This window comes from Pseudopodoces humilis, chromosome 1 (genome assembly GCF_049639895.1).
Source record: "Pseudopodoces humilis isolate 2021_Gansu_Grassland_sample_001 chromosome 1, ASM4963989v1, whole genome shotgun sequence".
NCBI lineage: Eukaryota > Metazoa > Chordata > Aves > Passeriformes > Paridae > Pseudopodoces > Pseudopodoces humilis.
In genome coordinates, this window is record NC_142200.1 from 76,447,853 (window position 1) to 76,468,069 (window position 20,217).

General features: G+C 35.4%; 1 protein-coding gene across 3 annotated transcripts in view; it reads right to left on the reverse strand.

The window, feature by feature from the left end:
- The window catches only part of CDH18 (cadherin 18), a 321,195-nt gene that overhangs the window by 9,926 nt on the left and 291,052 nt on the right, over positions 1 to 20,217 (reverse strand). For all 3 annotated transcript variants that reach the window (XM_088053404.1, XM_088053413.1, XM_088053400.1), the window contains exons 12-13: positions 13,858 to 13,979; positions 6,936 to 7,053 (exon numbers count right to left, since the gene is read on the reverse strand). In XM_088053404.1, the coding sequence (XP_087909530.1) occupies positions 6,936 to 7,053; positions 13,858 to 13,979 (240 nt within the window). The remainder of the gene's footprint in view (positions 1 to 6,935; positions 7,054 to 13,857; positions 13,980 to 20,217) is intronic.

Here is a 20,217-nt window from a genome sequence, read left to right on the forward strand (position 1 = left end):
CATAACACAGAAATTACATCTCTGATGCTCTAGTAAGAGTTCTGATTAGAGGACAATCATTTGTAAAAGTATGCCAACAAAATGAATGGATAGAAAAAAGTTTAGCCAAACTGCAATATGGACTGCATCCTGAAAACTATTCTGGTGTTCTGAGCTTTCAAATTTTAATTCCTTTTTCCCTTATCAAAAACCATTATAGGAACATGTTGAGAGGAGGGCTAGAAAGACAGCAACTTTTAAGAGCTTTGCACAGAACAAAAAAAATCTCATAATCTGTAAAACCTATAGGAAGCCAAGTATAAAGTCTGACACTGATGATCTAGAAAAGAGTTTATTGAAAAGGGGAAAAAAGTTCTATCAACAGTAGTAGTTTGAAAGGGAGCCAGGGGGTTATGTAGTGAGAAATTTCTTTGATATCTGAAAAAAAGATAGAGCAAATAGTCAAGGAAGGCAAGCATATAGGATGGCAGCAATAGAAATAGGATGATGAGAACTACAGATCTCATTCTTCTAGTCCTGTAAGGAAAGACTTTTTTTATCTCAATAGATTTAAATGATGAACTTAACCCCTGAGGAATATGATAAGAATCAGGACTCACTGGAGATTACAGGACTAGCTTCTAAGGAAAATTAACAACTCCAACATAGGGAAAGAAATATTTACCTGATACTTTGTGTTGTACATTGTTCCATGTAATGATCTAAACTTTGTAATGATCTAAACTTACTCCCGTTTTGGCTGGTTTTTGCAAATATGTCAACTAGAAGTTAAGATTCATTATAAGTGAGTTTGAGGTTACCCATGGGAAATGCCCATGGGAAACAGCAACTCCTCACACTCTGAAGATGTCATAGTTTACTAAGCCAGACTGTACACTGTATACAAGGCTTTTATCACAGTCTTTTTTCCATAATCTCTGCCTTTTTACATTGAGCTTCTGAGCTAAATAAAGAAAAGACAGGAAAATCAAGGAAGCAGAGATACAGTGGTAATGCCATGGAAGGTAACTGCTGGAGCACATTGGAGCATGATCATTTATTATTCACGGTTTGAGAATTCCTTTGACACATTACACATTAAGAGAAGAGACAAGAGAAATGGAAGTGAAAAAAAAAAAAGTAAAATCCTGTTTGTATCTTAAGGCATATTTCAATTTTCAGTTCTGCTTGTATCAGCAGTTCAACTACTATAAATTTTCTGAGAAGTCATAAACTAATTAAAACCAAAGAAGATATATTGGAAAGATTTGCATTTCTTACATTTCTAAAGTTGGAGCTGTTAATTTGTTTATGTGGACTACATGATAGCCATTTCTGTTTCATTTCTTTATTGATAACTTGTAAATATTTTTTTCTTTTTTGCTGGCTTCAAAGCAATTGCCAATGGGCAAAAAGCTATTGTAAGTTTCTAGCTCAGTGGGTAGCAAAAACTAAAAGTAACATAGAGCACATTTTTTGCCTGAAATATAATTTTTTATTTGTGGTTGGTTTGTGAATCACCAACAAGTTGCAGTCCAGAAAAGAAATGCAAAAACCTCTACACTATGCACTAAACTAACTTTACAATCAATCTTAGAGCCAACTTTTTTAAATCAAAAAATTTTCAAAGACGTTCAGAGGCCGGAAGAGGGAAGATGTCTTCCCTCTACAGTAGCTGGTCCTGGTTTTCTGTTATACTCATGGTAGAATTCCTTTTTAACTTCCATATGTTGCTTCTGTGATAATACCTACTCAGACATTCAATCCATTTACAGTACCAGTACTTCTGCGGACTGTACTTACAGCCACCATGTGTGATGTTAACTTGCACTTTCTCAGATATCATTTCTCTCCAGTTACAACTTGTCTTTTTAGTAGGATGACATTTTACAGAAGGTCAGCAGTAATTCACAGTACCACATCACCAGAACAAGCACGACTCTGTGATGTAAATGGAAGTGGGAACTATGCGGGTGTTTTCCCTTCGTGATGGGTTGCAAAGTGGGGGCTTCAATCCAACCATTTTAAAAGCCACTTTAGATATTCTAGAACTACTGAGACATGGTCTGATATCTGGCATACTCATTTGCAGCTTGAAAGCTCTGAAGTTAATTCACAGACATACTGTCCGATATGGTAGGAGATAAGAAGGGCAGAGTGATAAACAGAAGGTTATGTAAGAAATTCACACTAGGATGGGATCAATTACTCTCTGGAGGCTGCTCTCTTTCTAAGTAAGAGCAATGATGAGTAAAGTTGATTTTTTTTTTCTATTTTTTCATCTGTGACACAGGGGAAAAGGTTAATATATATCACAGGCATGGGTGGATGAATACATTATAAACTTCATTTCATACAGATGCCATTAAACTCATTGTGCTCTAGATATTAGAGAAAAACACATCCCCACTTCTGTGGGTGTTAATGGATCTTCTGACATAAAATGAAGAAAATGGAATCTCCAGAATTATAGTATCAGAAAAATGGCATACCTTTATTCCAATTCCAGAACATTCTCCATCACTGGGTAATAATCAAAGGGCCAGATCTTTGAGATAAGTGGGCAGAGGGGAAAAATAAATTGCAAATACTTTTGTGATATGAAACCTTTGTCCTGAAGAAATAAAAGAAGAGGAGAACAAATACTAAGCATTTTCTAGGGAGTTGTTCTTCATTGAAAGTAAGCTAAACTTAGTCTGCAGAAGTCAGCAATCTCAATTTATTGAAGTGATGGATTGCACAGACCTTACTGGCAGTGTTGGGTGAATGTGTCCAGTATCTGCATAAACCTTTCTTGCCCAGGAAATTTACAACACCATTAAGCATCCATGGTAAACTGTATAACTTGTGATAAAAAATAGCACTAGCAAAACAGTGTTTTACAGTGCAGAAATTTCTTAAATGTTCTAAGTGAACTGTTTCCTGAGGATTCAATCTTTTTTCATCTCTTGAAAAGTATTATGTAAGTTCTGAAAGAGAAGTGTATCTACATATTAATTTTTGGAAATATGATAATAATGACATGTTCAGATGCATTTTTCCATCAAACTAAACATTTTTGACAAGTATATCCACAGTTCTTTAAGCATCTGCAAAAAATATTATTATTTTAGGGTAAAAAAAAAATGTACAAGTCTAGAATTCAACACATAAAAACAGATCATTTGGGAAGAACTTCTGTCATTTTATTCTGATTTCCCAACAGAAGATGGTTTTAGCCCCGTATTGCTCAGGGAACTTTTTAATGGGATATGCAAAAGCAGATATTTCTGATTAGGCAAAAAATGTAAGTTTGTGATATTAGAAAAAGGATTACAAAATTATCTATGACAATATCCTAAAAAAGAAAGTGAGGAGAACACAGATGACAATGAAATGAGTTATGTGGAATCTGATCTACAATATACAATCACAGTGGAAAAAGTACTTGACTTCTCAGATTTCAATAGAAATTGTAACAATTTTCTAGGCAGAATAAATTGTAAACAACCCTGTTTTCATTAAAAGACCTTCATAAGTACAATTCTCAAACAAAAAAAAAGGCCTCTTCTCTGGGTTTGCTTTTTTCTCCTCTAAAGCTACATAAAATTATTTCAACTTAATGCATTTTCTTTGTATAACAAAGAAATCCTTTTCCAGCTCTTGTTTTGCCTTGCTTACATGACCACAGATACTGCATCATTTTGTTGTCTGTCCTCTTGTTCATACTTGTAAGCCTTTACTTTCTTTGAACAGTACTTTTAAAGTATGTAATAAAACTTAAATAGCAACAAAGAATCTCTTGTACCTTAAGAATACAGTACAGAAAAACTATCATATTCTGTATTTTCCTTTTTTTTTTTCCTAATGAAAACTGTAGCACGAACTACAGAATACAGAAGGGGATTCAAAGAACTCTTAATTTTGCTGGATGTTATATTTGGCATAGCCCTGTGACTCTATCCTGACCTACATTTCCCTGAGGATTTTAAGCTCTGCATTATGAGGGTGAACATTCCACAAATGGAGATTTAGTATTGTGGAGATTTTCATTTAGAAAATGCACAAGTTCAGGCCCAAGAGATAGAAGTTTAACTGGTCAAATGACCAATTATATGGACTAAGACTTTAATACCTATTTAGTTTGCTAAAGCCACAGAATTTTATTGAGCTGAATCACACACATATTGGGGTTGTATAGTGCTGCAGTCCATACATGTAGATAAGAACAAACTACAGAATCTTATGCTTGCACAATACCTAGATTTCAGTCAAAGTGCATAGATATAAGCATAAATATTTTAACATCCAGTGCGCTGCTGTGTAGTATACTGATAATAAACGAATAGGGGTACATCCATGCAAAAGTCCATTTGGGGTCCAAGAAAAAAACTCTGTTGTCTTGGGTTATGAAAACAAGGGGAAAAAATGTCTACAGGTACTTTTATGAAATGGAACCTTTTTCCTGAAGAAATAGAAGACGACTGAATTAGAAGGTGACTGTAAGAGAAATAATAGTTTTGTAAACAGCTACTATTGACTCATTTTCTATGTGAAATCAAGAATTTGGGTTTTATCATTTTGACTTAAGCCAATTTTTGTAGTTTTTTCTTTAAAAACATAACAAACAAATAAAACCCTCCCAGAATGCCAGCCTTTATAGAATTTGGGAATCCAGAGGTAAAAATAGCAGCTGTCTTCTGTTCAGAGCATTCTGATGACTTTTAATACCCGATGTTTGAAAACATAAATTTTCAAAAGTGCAAACTTGTCACAGACATAAGAAAAGCCTTTTCTGCCCACCTTCTTTCTGCTATTTCCTAGAATAGAAAGCAACAGACAATCTGCTTCTGAATTGAAGTAGATGAGAAATATGAAAGTTGTAAATGGTAGATACCTGGGTATTGTGCATGTACTTCATAGGTGTTTCGCTAATATTTTATGTATAGATTGTGTCACAAACAGAAGGTTCCAATAAAGGACAATGTTTAAACAATTGTCTTGTACCAAGCAAAACCATAACTGTCCATTTACTTTTAAGATAAATTTCTTGTTTTGATTTGAGTTAAGAAGTAATTTTTTAAATTATATGGCCAGTTTGGAAGTTGCATTTTTGGAATCTCCGTATGTGTGAGAAGTTTCATGCAAGATTCTGTAGGAAGTGCATAATTTTGTACTTCCTTAGGTGAAATAAAAATATAATGCACAATAGGCTTTTACCTTAAAAGACACATTTTTCAGTTCCTTCCTCTCCTTCTCCCCATAAATTCCAACCTCGGGGAGTACAAACATTACTTTCAGTTGTTGATATTGCTAAGTCATTGCTCCCTGATCTTGGGTGAGTGAAAAAAAAGCAGCAAGTGCTTCTATCCAAAGTTGAATATTCTATCCAAAACATGACATTGCTGCATCAAATGTCTGTTAGAAGTCCAAGCCCTTTTATACATCTGTGTAGTTAAATAACTTATGTAGCGATGAGCACACATAATACAGATCCAGTTTTAAATACGTTCAAAACCATAAAATATCTACTTTGTCAGAAACTACAGTTTTAGTAGAGCTATTAAAAAAAACTTATTGATATAAATATCTTGTATTGAAATGAACATGCACATGGTCTTTTGCATGAGATCACAGTCCAGTACTCAATGAGTTTACTGCAAACACAGACTAAAATACAGAAATATGTAACGGTACCCCTCCTTCATTTCAGGAACAACAGCCTGGCTTTTTCTATAATGTTCCAGCACAATCTGAATGGGATTGATATATTAATGTGGGAAAGTGGTAGAATCTCACTTAGGGAATCTTTTTAATATATTAATAACCCCTTCAGTATTATTTATGATTATTTATTAATATTGACATTGATCTCTTTTGGAACTTGAATATGAAATGCATTTATGTATTCCAAATAAATAGTGTGATTTTTTTCTGCTGTAAGTATAGCTAAACACTGGAACAGATTCTTTAAGAAGGTTATACAATCTCCTTCCCTGATTGATTTTACAAACAGATAAAAAAGTCTGTAAAGAATTGTTTCAATATCACTGTATAATACCAAATCTACCAACAATAGAGTTAATGCATTACAGAAGACTAGTGATCTGTAAGATCTCAAAATGTATTCCACAGCAGTACTACAAATATATAACTGTAAAATAAAGCAAATCCCACACACAATCCACACAGTACACACATATTACACATACATTACACATTGTTATCCCACAATACACGCATACACAAAATCTCAATAGGAAAACTGAGACAAACATTTACAGTTTACTCTTATTTTCATCAGGTTTCAAAGTGGAGACCACAAGACAATACTTGATAAAGAGCAATGCTGGTTTAGGTTTGAGGTTTGGAGAGGTTAAACAGGTTTTCACTCAAGAAATGTTCAGAAACATTTGTTTGGAAACTCTGAGGGCTGTTTTTCTTCTGGGCCTATCTGCTATGATTTTTTTGATTGTAATGTTTAGGCACACTTTCTTAGGAATGGCATGAAGCAATAGACTATCATCCAAGAACCACAGAAGAATCTGCTTTTGATGCTGTATCTGTAAAAGTAAGCATTAATTCCAATTTTTATGCCCCTTAATTTTTTTTTAAATTTTAATTTTAATTTTTTTAAGCAATAATTGGCAATAACCGTGACAGTACCCAATCAGTGCTATTCACCTAAAGGTAGTCCAAATTTACATATTTTTCTTTAATCCACTTGTCAAAAATATTCCTGAAAGTATGAAGTGTAAATACTAAAATAAAGTGGAATATAAATCCAAAATGCTATATCTGATTATTCATAGTTTGCAATGTATTGTGTACACATGTCCTTGATATACAACAGCTCAGTGATGACATATTACTGTTTTCCGTTTCTGGCAGGAAATGCATAAAAATTGTTCTGTTCAATTGAGACATCCCAGACAAAACAGAAGCCCATTTCTTTGAGATTTATGTATTTGATTTACCTTCATTGTTCCTTAGAGTAAAGTTGGGGTTCAGAGAAAGCCCTTCATCAATAGAAAAATGGAATCTTGCGCCATTTGCAGAGTTATCTTTGTCAGTAGCAGCGATAGTCTGAATTACCTGAAATAAAAATTAACAGTGAATGTGTTGAAATTTGAATTGACCCATATAGTATCTGACCTCAGCAGGATGCTCAAGTTTACCTTATTTTAATTTTCTACTTGACTGCTGCTGAATTCAACAGATGAAATGACTGGGTCATTAACTCAACTTCTCTAACAGGGTATATTTTAGGAACCACATTTCAGAGCCAGGGAAAAGCATCTAAAGGATCTATACTTTCTGATGTTTTGATGCAGCCAGGACTTGTATAGAGATTATCATCATCTGCATTGTATCCTGCTGACTTCCTGAATTACAGTTTTAGCTAAATGTCCTTTTTTATGGAGCCAGAAGATAGGCTGAACCAGTCTATGTGAACTGTCATCTGTCTGCTGTCCTAATAATTAAATGTATTTCAAAATTGGTAAGGAAAAACAATTAAAATTAAATTAAAATTAAATTAAAAAATTCTGCTAACCATATTTCTGCTAAAAAATTCTTGTTAAAAATCACTTTTAAATTGCCAAAGAGCAGAACAGGAAGAACAGCAGCCACTCCTGGCTTGGTTTGGTTTGCCCAAAAAGTAACAGAACTGGATGTATCCAGAACCATGTCTGAGAGAGGTATTTTTGAAATGTAGGACCTTTGCCTTCGAAAGCCCTGGTGGTTTTTCATATTTACTTTCAACTAAAATTGATCTAAGCTCTTGGAATGTGGGACCAAACAGTATTTCTACCTCTGCTTTCATTTTCATGCTGGGTCTTGAAACTCAAGTGCTAAAGTGGAATCCAATAAAAGTTGTTCCTGTGATATAAGCAGTGAAGCCCACACAGACTACTGCACAGAACTGATAGATATCCTGAGGGAAACATAAAAGGGGAGGGAAAGTGCTCTTTTCATAAGAATTTTTCTGTTCAGTGTTCAGCTACAGTCTGTCTGGACTGAACCTGAAACATAAACAGTACAGACTCCAGTGGCTTGGTCTGTTTAAAAACTGAAAGACACCACAGAGTTCTCTACCTTCATTCACATAAGAGATGCAAAACAAATGTATATTTTTAAACCATGTACTGATATGGGCTGGGGTAGAGTCAATTTTCTTCACAATAGCTGGTATGAATCTGTGGTTTTGATTTGTGCTGGAAAAAGTGTGGGTAACACAGAGATGTTTCTGTCATTGCTGAGCAGGGCTTGCACAGCATCAAGTTCTTTTCTGCTTCTTGTACTGCCCCACCAGCGAGGGGGTGGGGGATGCAGGAAAAGCTGTGAGGGGACACAGCCAGGACAGCTGACCCCAACTGACCAAAAAGATTTTCCATATCATGTGATGTCATCCTCACTTATAAAGCTGGGGGAAGAAGAAGGAAGGAGGGGATGTTTGGAGTGATGGTGTTTGTCTTCCAAAGTCAGAGTTGCTACATGTGATGTTGACCTGTCCTCACGGAGATGGCTGAACACCTGCCTGCCCATGGGATGTGGTGATTTCCTTACTTTTCTTTGCTTGCAGGTGCAGCTTTGGCTACATCTATTACACAGTCTTTATCTCAACTCACAAATTTTCTCACTTTTACTTTCCTGATTCTCTTCCCCATCCCACTGGTAGGGGACAGAGCAAGTGGCTGTGTAAGGATGAGTTTCTAGCTGCGCTTAATGCATAACAACTCACCAGGGTATAATGCTTATTCCATTTTCTATATACAATAAAGTACATTACATTGACTATACATATCTGAGACAATTAACAGTACTTATGGTGTTTGTCAATAATATTTTTACTGGTTTGTCATAATACTTTTTTGCTGAAGTGGAACAGAATAAGATCAGTCTGAAAAAATCTAAAATATCTATAATCATGCATACCACTTTTACCAAAGTCATGGCAATACTCATTGAAAACTTTGGCAAAAGCTAATTTTTCACTACTGAATTTTGCAAAGGTGGCACAACTGTTAGTGGAAATACCATGCAAAACCAGAAATATAGGATTTTATGAACTGTATTTAGTTCATGACGTTGAAATGGTATTTGGCACAGCAAGACAAAAAAAGGGGTGATAGAATGAAGAATATGTTCAAAAGAATAAATTTCTGTTATTATCCAAATACTAAAAATGCCATTAAATACTGTACACACCTGTAAAAACTTCAGGTAAGACCATAATAAAAAGATATTATTTTATTAAATATTTTTTTGTAAATCCTCAGTGTTGTTTCTCAGTGAAATATAAGTCAATTTGCCACACAGCTTCAGCTTTTATTTGATAGCATGGTGGATAAATTTTCATCCTGTTGCCCTATACTTCATAAAACATTCAGTGACATTTTACAGAACACTGCTTCAAGAGCATGCAATTCTGCAACAAAAATACCTTTGATCAAGGCCTCAGTGACACATGACTAGTGTAAAAATTATTTGGTTTTAAGACTAACTTTATAACTCAAAATATACTGTCTATATTCCCTGATTTAACACATGTAAATTCAAGTGTTCCCTGAATTCATGAACGTATGTAAAAAGTATAGCACCACATGGTATAAAAGTTGTGCTTTTTCACATAGAAAATAAATATTGTATGTTTACTAGGATATGTCAAAGCATCTTTAGAGACCTGTTCTTGAACAGAAAGTTCACACATTTTCAGAAAAGATTTCTAAGACATTCCTTTAGCAGTGAGAAACAAAAGTATGTGTCATCTTGACACCCAAATGTACTATTAACTCTTTTCAAATTAATTGGCCAAGTACTTAATAGCTTATAGCAGACATTAACATGTACCTTGCAGAACCTGATTAAAATAAAAATGTAGACACATAATCTCAGCTTCAGTAAAGCCCTGCTGACAACATTGATAGGATGAAACTGAAGGGTCATGATATTTTTTTAAAGGCAAAACATGATGAGAAAAGAGAATTTCAAGAACTGAGGAGAACTAATTGAAGAAGACAGAGAGCAGGTGCTAAATTCTACTCAGAATCATTTTAGAATTGAATCAATAAACAAGCAAATATACACATGACAAACACATAGCAGAGGCATTCCTTGCCAGCTAACATTGATTTCCTTTTTGGAAGATGGCAAAACGTCATTTTCCTACATTGGCTAAATTTCACAGTCATTCACAAAATCAGTATATGTCGAGAAGTCAGTATTCTCCAACTCTAAATGTCATCTAAGATCAAATCACAACTACTTCATCTACTTTAATATGTAATATCAACCAGGCTTCATTTGGAATCTATTGCAGATACTTTGTCTGGATTCTCAACTGTATGATTATTGACTAAAGCTGTCACTTCAGCATGGAAATTATAATCTTCTCATAAGCATTTTCTTTTTGACATGCCTCAGGTTTGGTCATTTAAACTTGAAAACACTTGAAGCTTTTATTTTATTTAACTTTTTTTCAAGAAATAGAGCAGTGGAGGGAAAACATCAGGAGACAGGCTCTGCAATTAGATGATACTGTGATTTCACAGAAGGGTCTTCTGATAATAAACAAGCAAACAGAAAAAGTCTTTCAATGACTATCTACTGGTTAGTTTATCTCACACATAGGGATATATTCATAATAGATGTGCTGAGAAAGGAAATAATGAATCTTACTGGACAGTGCAACATGGAAGCCCAAGTCAAGCAAGTCTCCAGCAGTACAGAATTTGTTATTTAGGCATAAATCTTATGAAACATTCTCACAGGATGTGGATAACTCAAAATTATACTGTCTTTTCAGTGATTCAGAATCACCCAGCTGAGACCCCTTTTTTAGCATATGGAACACTTTTTCTGCAATCACTTTATTTTTCCCTCCCTAATATTTGTTGAACACCATTTACTTTTTTCTTTCCTTAGACTAGATGGTAACATCTGAGCAAAAGACGTGTTCTTTTGTGTTTTCTTTCGGCTTTTGCTTAGTGTTGAAATTTTTTTGGAACCTTATTCCAAATGCAAACAAATAGTTCATAACACATACGTAAATAAGTCCTGTTAGTTGAACAATACAACATCAAGCTGGTAAAGCCTTTGGTATTAAACTAAGCTTGCAGAGTCTCTCATGGTGCCACTAATCTCAGGTACTAAACTGCAGTCTTGCTGAGGTCAGGAGTCATTCACATGTGCAACAGTAGCTCAAGGAAAAGTACAAGGCTGACCAAAACATTGAGAAAATGCTATTGTATCCCTTAAAGATCTTGTCCATAAGTTATCATTTGTAAAACGACTATTGGAGAATTAAAATTTTGATACAAAATGTTAGCTACTTACCAGCAATAACAGCCTCAGCAGGCCCAGTAAGGACTATTTCTGAGATAGCTTCACTGCATCCTTTGCCTTATTATTGGTTATAAGAATTTAACATTTATTGCTAAATTATATAATTTAAAAAATATCAGAAAAAGTTGAAATCTGTTGCAACTAATGCTTAAAAGAGATTTTTTCTTACATTAGTTTTTTTTCCAGTTCTAGTTCTTCTATATTTGCCTTTATTTGAGGTTCTCAGAACATTATTTTTACTTTAAAAATAATTTAATAAGAGATATTCAGTTGACAGACCTACTTGGATTTTCCAGTGTCTCAGTTAGAGCACTATACACATGCAGTCATTAGATAAGAGGGAAGGTCCTTGCACACATAATTGTTCTAAAGACAGGAAATAGGATCTCTTCTGTGAATTGTATATTACACAAGGAGAGAAAGCCACAGTGATTTCCTGCTTATGCTGGGCTGCTTGTTGATCAGTGTAATAATAAATGTCTTACAAAGAGTATGATTATCAGCCCACCAAATCTACTTATGCTATTGAATTGTTCAAAAAAGAAAAGAAGAAGGGCTGACATTAAAGACCTTCCAATACTCAGTTGCCCAGCAATACAAAGACAAATGAAATTCATTATACATAAAGTCTTAACTTAATACACATGATGATGATCTCTGATCTGACTATTAACTTTAATGATATTGGTGTTATGGCAGGCATAGTTTTTTTGCATCCCATGCTTCCTAGTGGTTAAAAAGCACAAGTCATTCCTAGAAATTGCTATGAAAGTACTAAAGATCAAAGCAGAGATCATCATATACTATGAAGCATAAACTATTTTAAGAATTATAAACCACTGCATACCTGCATCTTGAATCTTGATTCTATCTCAAGGTGAGTAGAATTGGAAAAAGTTTAAAGGAGGAAAAGATCAAAAGTCTGGAAGGGCTTTATCACTGATTGCCCCAGTTAAGTAGGACTGACTCAGTCTGGACAAGACAGCTAAAGGACAATGTGCTAGAGATTTATGCTTGTCACAGAGATAATAAATAGAAATCAACTGCACTCCCTCTTTCTCTCCCAAGAGAACAGGTAAATATTGATTGAAGACAGTATAGAAAGATTAAAAAAAAAAAAAAAGTCTTATTGAAGCATGCAATTAAGCTACAAAATTCTTTGGTGCATTAGGTAGCAGATACAAAATTTTATATCTTTTGTAGGAAACGTTCATATGAGATGGTTATTAAAGGATTATTAAAAAATACACAAACCACATTTAGATCAGGAGATGACCTGAAAATGATCTGATACCAGGGAAGTCTTTGTGGTAAGTACCACACACACCTGCCATGTTCTTATACAATGCTTTTTGTGCCAGTTTTTGGCTACTGGTAGAGTGAAGATAACTTTGATCAGGCTACAGTCAGATGATGTATGGCATTTTTATAGTCTCAGCTTTAAAAACAGAAATATGTCGCTATGCATTTGTATGCACTATTTTTAAGGATTTGATTAAATATTGTTATTACTGTTGTGGGGGCAAAGAGTTACTTTCAGATAAGCACTGTCCCACCCCAAACCCCTTGTGAAGGGCAGCCCAGGAGTTCTGATTGGTTTTGAGACCCTGGGGGTTTCTCCCTTGCTGTTTTTCTAGTGGTCCCTGACCCTGAACTCCACCCTCAAGGGTGGAGACCCTCAAGAGTTCTGTCCCTCAAAAACCCCAGCTCTGCCTCTGTTCGGGGCTCTCAGTTCTGGATCTGAGTTTGTTCCCATGCTGAATAAATGTTTTCATGAACGTCTCATTGGTGTTCCATGCTGGTCTCCAGAACCCTGCGGCTTCTCTGGATGTAGTCCTGAGGTTGTGAACTACAACATATTACTAGTAATATATTCCTCAGGAAGGATATGAACTCATAATTGAAACATACAATCTGTGCAATGATGCAAAACAAACACAGTGTTGTGGGTAAAACTCAATCTATGCAGAAAAGCAAACTTGGAAAAGTTGTCAAATCCTGGGCTGCAATGATGTGCATCAATCAGAGGAGCAGTGGCTGGAATATGATTCAGCTATTCAGTCGCAGTTCTGGCCCTCCCCACGCTCATAGTTGTGAAAAACTCATTCAAGATGTTGTCTAATGACCCTTTATAGACGAGGATAACCAACAAGCAAAGAGTGAGGATGTGAGCCATGCTTACCAACCATTTCAGTGAGCTGCATTTGAAACACTGCTACTATCTGGCACTTGGATGAGAGACATTAAATCTGCTTCATTCACTTTGTTCAGGATAGTGGCTTGTCAAATTCTATCCCTTATCTGACAGGATTAATGTTTTACCTATTTTTACGGAAGATAGCTTGAGTACTTCTTTTGCAGTAACAAGAAAGAGATATTGAACAAATGCCAGTATTTTCTCCCTTTTGCTAAATACAATTAAAATTTCAATCAAACGCCAAATGCCAAAATGAAATCGGAAAGAATTATAACATGTTGCAAACTTCTGACATATGTAAAGTAAACAGAGTAATTGTTTTTTATCATTGGAAGAAATATAGGTGCGAGAGTTACCTGACCAGGCTTTGTATTTTCACAGACGACTACATCATAATCTCTGGCAAGCTCGGGAGGATTGTCATTGACATCCAGGATTCTAACACCAACTGGAACGTGGCTCACTAGCCCAGGGTTGTCTGTAAATCACACAGAATGGTATTAAGCTTTTTGAAATACTCAATATTTCATGTCATCCTCAATTTAAAAGTAGTTTATTAACTCAATAACTAGATGAAAACTGGATGCAGCTCAGAAATTTAGTTAACAACATACTAAAAGATGTTTGCTGTGCTTCATTAACTGTTTTAAAAAACAAGCAATCAAAAAGAATGGAAAGTATGGAAAGTATGAGTCTTAAGTCACTTAAATACAAGCTACTCTGGATTTGAAGTGTGAGGAAACTGCTGGACTTATACTGTCACACTGTATGCTAAGAAATGATCAATTTCTTGGTAATGAGTGTTAAACTGTTATCACAATATTGAATTAAATCTAATACAAAAAATATTGAAGCATTTTTCTTTTTCACAATTCCTTAAAGAGTTTAGAAATAAAATGCAAATATAATAGTAAAAGGCATAGGTACATATAAACTTTTCCCAAGCTTGAGTTCTGGTTTCTCACAAGTTACTATGGTATTTCACACAGCAGTTAGTGAGTGTGGCTTAAGCAGAAGAAAAGAAAGAAAGTTTAGCAGAAGAGAGTCTATTTTTTGCGCAATGAAAACAATATTTAAGTACCAGTGCCTTAGGCTATGATCTGTACTTTCATGAGAGCTCACCCTCAGAAAGATGACACCCTCAAAAAAGCACAATAAATAGAATCCTTTCAATAAGAATAGACTTTCCATGATAAAATGGAAATAAAACCAAAAAAACCAACCAAAACACAAAATTCCTTTCAGTCCGTAACACCCTTGTTCTTACTTCTAAGTACTAAGGTAATTTCATTTTGTTGAAAGAATTATGTATTTAAACTTTTTATAATTATCTAATACATGCCTTCTGGAGTCCGTACAAGTATCAATCAGTAGGATGACAAACTTCATCTTACATTCACCAACTAAATGAGACTATCAGTAGAAGACAGTAAAGTCAGTCTTTCAAATGGAATAAAATGGAAGAATGGGGTATTATAGATCATTTTAAAAGTTCATGTCCCTGTATGTGCTCATGAGAAGAAAAAAACAAACAAAAAAAAAGAGACAGAAACATCAGTAGTTCAAGGTTATTCATGGTGAAACTTCATTCACCATGGCTATTTTTTGATCATAATTAATCCCTACCATGTTTCTGTAAAAAAGGGTAATTTGTAAAATGCTTTATATTTGTCACACCTTGAATGATCTCAGCTCAGAATTCTGGAAAGCTTTGATGAGACACATACTTGGCTTTAAAATCACCAGTGATGTAGGCTTAAAAGGAAAGAATATTTGAGAATGTTGAAATTATTTGACAAATGGAGAGATCTCTCTTTTTCTAACATAAGATACTAGCCAGAGTATTGAGGTCTTAGAAGTTCCCACAGATTTTTCACATTCTCTTAACTAACATGTGGATTTTCATATGATGATTTTAATTCACTTTTGAAACTTAGTCAATCATCCCCCAATAAAATGTTACTAGAAAGGAGATAGAAAAGCCAACAAAAGACTAAACTAGCAGAGGAATGCTATTCCAAATTACCAGTAGCATTGGAAGTTAGAATGTCAGAAGGTATTTACAGGTTTGCAAATTCCATTACCTTGCTGAAATTTTCCTTGAGTGCTTTTTTCTACTTTACCCTGAATCTATGAATATCTTTGTAAGATGTAAACTATTGTGGTGCATTTGATTCAATTACCTTTGTACCCCCCCTTGTTAATAGTTTAGTCCCAGTTTTAGTCCCAGTTGTTCCCTCCTACCCCGGTTGCCAATCCACTCAGATACCTGCCCCTTGTTCCCAAATGTTCACTGTTCCACCCCCCCCCCCCCTTTAAGTTGTCAATCCTCCCTTGTGCCAACCCCCTGCCTGGACTGCCCCCTTTGGAATTCCCCTATTCCTCCACGCCCCATTGGACCATGTGCCCCACTCTCCTCTCCTTGTGTTCCCCATTGATTTATGTATTATGTAACCCTGCCTTGTGCTCCGCCCCTAAGTCTTCCCTATTGGTTTATTGTTTGTACACTCCCCTTGCTCCTCCTCCATATATGAGTTGCTGTACCCCTGTAACTTTTGTCTTCCATCCCTGGAACCTTCAAAAGAATAAATTGCTTTTGGAAGCCACATGGAAGACCTCTCCCTTGTCCTTGCTACTGCCCTCGATGCTGGACAGCCACTGCTGTAGACCTTAATCCCTAAACTGCTCTGCTTTCCAGGAGCAGCCCACTCTTGGCTAGGTGCCAGGAGCTGGCTGGGGAAAATCTGGTACCGTGTCAGTAAACTAAGAGACTTGCAAGAATGAGGCTTTCTATTGCCATCTAAAAAACACCATGAGTAGAAAAATTTGAGGAAAGTTAAAATGGTAGGGATATGTAAGTGAGGGAAGAATGACACTTGGCTGTCCACTAAGCATTCGGAAGAAGGGAGCCATTTATCTATCTTTGCTGTTTTTCTGAAGGAAGAAATCTTCTCTCCAGGAGAACATCTGCAGTATAAGTATTAATACAGAAAGGTGTTTGTTCCTTTCCTGTAGGTAGGTCAAAAGACTGTGCAGAACAGCACAGACAGTATAGATTTAACATTTGTTACTGCTCACTTAAATATAGCCTGCAACTCATTTAGGTAATATCTTCTGTCTACGTAACCAGACAAATTAAAAAAATTCTGTAATTGCAGAATATGATATCTATGGCTCAAAGAAGCTTTGGTTTTGAGGCTTTATTGGGGAGGTTCTTTAACCTAATTTTTAAGGTATGTGAATTAGAAAGTGGTATAAATGAAAGGAAGGACACAATGCACATAGAGAGTACATAAAGCATAATGAGCTACAAAGCAGGGATTACTGTAAAGGGTTAAAGATTAATAATTTTTGAGGAGAATCATAAGCTATAATGAAGAATTTGAACATCTTAATACTGCAGAAAATCTAGAAGAGTTTCATCAAGAAGGCAACAGAAGTTGTGGTTATCACATAATCATAGGATCATTGAAAAATCTTAGTTGAAGAGGACATCTGGAGGTCACTGGTCCTGTTTCCAGCTCAAAGCAGGGCCATCTTCAAAGGTACAAGAGGGCATAATAATTACATCTAAGAGGAAGGGAGCAAAAAAGCAGAGAGCACAGGGCAGTGGGTATCACAGATAAAGGACTGCTCTGTAGGCTTGGCATGTTTGGAATAGTTATCGGGGAAGAAAAAAAATCAAACTTTTTAGTCCAGTGCATGACAAAAAGAGTTAAATACTTTTGTTTCAGTGGAGTACTGCAGACCTTTTTGCCTCACCCTGAGTTTGTCCTGTTGTATGCCTGTCACTACTACCTGGAGCAATCTTGGTCAGTCAGATTTGCAGTAGCTTTACAGAGAGATTTTATAGAGATTCAGAAAGTTTACCTTTATTTCTTCTGCAGCTATTATGCAGTATGAAGAATTTATAAATATCTCATCAGTTCGAAAGAGCTATTTATGCACAAGGAAATATTAGTAGCTCTCTGGAATCCGGTACCTCATGGGATCACTGACATTTGCAGGCAAATTTCCATACTGACAGGTTACTCAATACAAAATGCTAATGGTACAGTATTAACACCACTTACCAAAACAGTCTTGAACAGTGTGCGTGCAGCATAAATTTGCATGAAAGGCAACAGAACAGTTTATAATGGGGGAAGAGAATGAGAAGGAATTGAAGGAAATACAAGGATTTTTTGCCTTTTTTTAAGTTTTGATTTTGACAATCAACATATATTCCAGTCTTTTTCAAGAACACGATTCATTTGCAATCTCCAAACCAATCTCTAATAACTGGCACTTTAATAGTACATTTTTCTTAATTAGACAAAATTCTTGCTGCAGTTTGGCAGATTTCCAGTTTTAAGATAATCAGTGCTGACATACCTTTCAGGCCTGTGCATTATAAAATATTGTGTCCTATTAGCATTATGCCTCAAGAGTACATTTTTCGAAGTGAACGCTCTCTGTTTTAAGGAGCAACTGAAGCAGAAACATTGCTCTGATTCACCTTTGCTGGGGACTTAGTTTCTTATTTCTTGAGACCTTTCCCAGAATAAATGGTTCTTCTTCCAGAATACTAAACATCTGCCTGCAAAGTAAATCAATTGCATTATCAGATTTTCCATTGGCAAGTCCACTCTAAATATAAGGAAGACCCAATTAACAGCCAATGCGAAGCCTTGAATCTTCTCTTCTAATAGTTCCTGTGAGCAAAGTTTAAAACCCCTCTTTAAGAAGAAAGATTTTTTTTAATATAGTTACTGATGTCTGTTCCTTTCCACCCTAACAAAATTCCTATAGACTTTATGAAAAAAAATTCTACCTGAATGACTTTCAGAATAGAAGTCCTGACATCAACAATCTTTTGTGGGTTTATTTGCTTTTTGCTTGTTTTGTTTTCTTGGTTTTTTATTTATTTTTTTAAAGTTGGCTAATGGTAGAATGGTTCATAACTGTTTACTATATAAGCCCATTTTGACATCTTTTCAAGACCTTACAATGCAAACCAATACTTACGAAGTTCATAGTATATATATATCTATATATCTATACTATTACTTTTTAAAGAGAAGTACAAAGGACTCATCACATTTCCCTTATAAAGATTTGTTTTAACAAATTAGAAGAATAAACATAGATCTAGGAAGGATAAAATATACTACCGAAACAAAGCTAAAGTGATGAAATAATGTCCAACATGCAAATGAGAGTGGCAATATTAATAAATTACTGGTTTTAATTCAGGATGGTGATGGTATATATGTGATAAACTAAATTTTCTGGCAAGGAGAAAATTATACAGAATCTAAGAATAAGTGTAATGTTCCAGCCTTCTTTTTCGAGGAAGTTGGTTCTTCTAAATGTTACCTGAAGATGGATAGTAAATATTTTAATTTTTTTCTTAGCAAAATTTAGCTTTTTACTGATGAACACAATGATGAAGTCACTGCTCACTTCTCCTTTATCACGGAAGTAGTGATAGCAGCAGCAACTACAGAAGCAATAGTAATAATCATAGCACTGCAGTAGACCAAAAACATTTAGAGCTTTCAAGTTGGAAACCCTCTCTTGCCTTAATGCAAACAAAATTCTTACAGATGCTGTTGGTGTTGACTGCCTGATTAGAACAGGGCACAAAACATACTGATTCTATGGCCAGAAATGTCCATTTTGAGATTTCTGACACAAAGCTTCAAATGGGGAAATAAATGCCCTATGATTCCAAGTTCTATCCCTTTTCTGGGGCCCCATCTGAGTAGCTAAGAAGAATCATACCCTACCCCATTTTCAGATGATAATGTAGGAATGTCCTCATCATAGCTTTTCCCAAAGAAATGGGAGAAGAAAATTCAGCATGCTTAGAAGCCAATGACTATCCAGTATAAATGGGGAATAAGCATTGAAATTGGAATTAGAAACATAATTTCTTGAACTGGATGGAGAACTAACTGCCTTTCAACAGCTGTTGGATTTTTAAAATAGCTTTTCTGTAGGCTTTCCTTATTGCATTGATGAGCACATTTAAAAGAACAGCACATATTGCTACATCCACATGAGTTTTGCACACTTCCAGGAATTGTTATTCCACCACTTCTGTGGGAAGTTTGTTCCAATGCCTGACTACCCTGTCAATGAAGAATTTTTGACTAATATCAAGATAAAATCTCCCCTGGTACAACTTTAAACCATTTCCTCTTGTTCTTTCTCTTGTTACTTGGTAGAAGAGGCCAACCCCCACCTTGCTGCAAGCTCTTCTGAGGCAGGGGTAGAGAGCAATAACATCTTCCCTGAGCCTCTTTTTCTGCTGGCTAAATGGTTGGATTCAATGATCCTAGAAGTCTTTTCCAACCTCAGTGATTACATGGTGCTATAAATTCATATTGTTGTGACACATTAGTAGGCAGCTTGCCAAGGCTGAAAGTGAAACTGTGTATCATTGGTAAGTTTGGACAGAGTACCAGTACTGTGTCCAGCTCTCACCTGTAAAAAGACAGCAGACATCCAGGTCATTGTCACTACATCAAGACCAATACAATCTCAAAACTCAGAGCCTGCAGTTCTGTTTTTACAATCTGCTTTAATCTCTTTCACATTTAGGAAAATACTTTTGTGACAGATTCTGTTTCTTGGAAAAATAAAGTAAATGTTACTAATACCAAAAGTCTGTCAGAAACTGAGCTAGCAGGTAGGATGCAAGTGAAGTCAAAGATAAAGAATGAATGTGA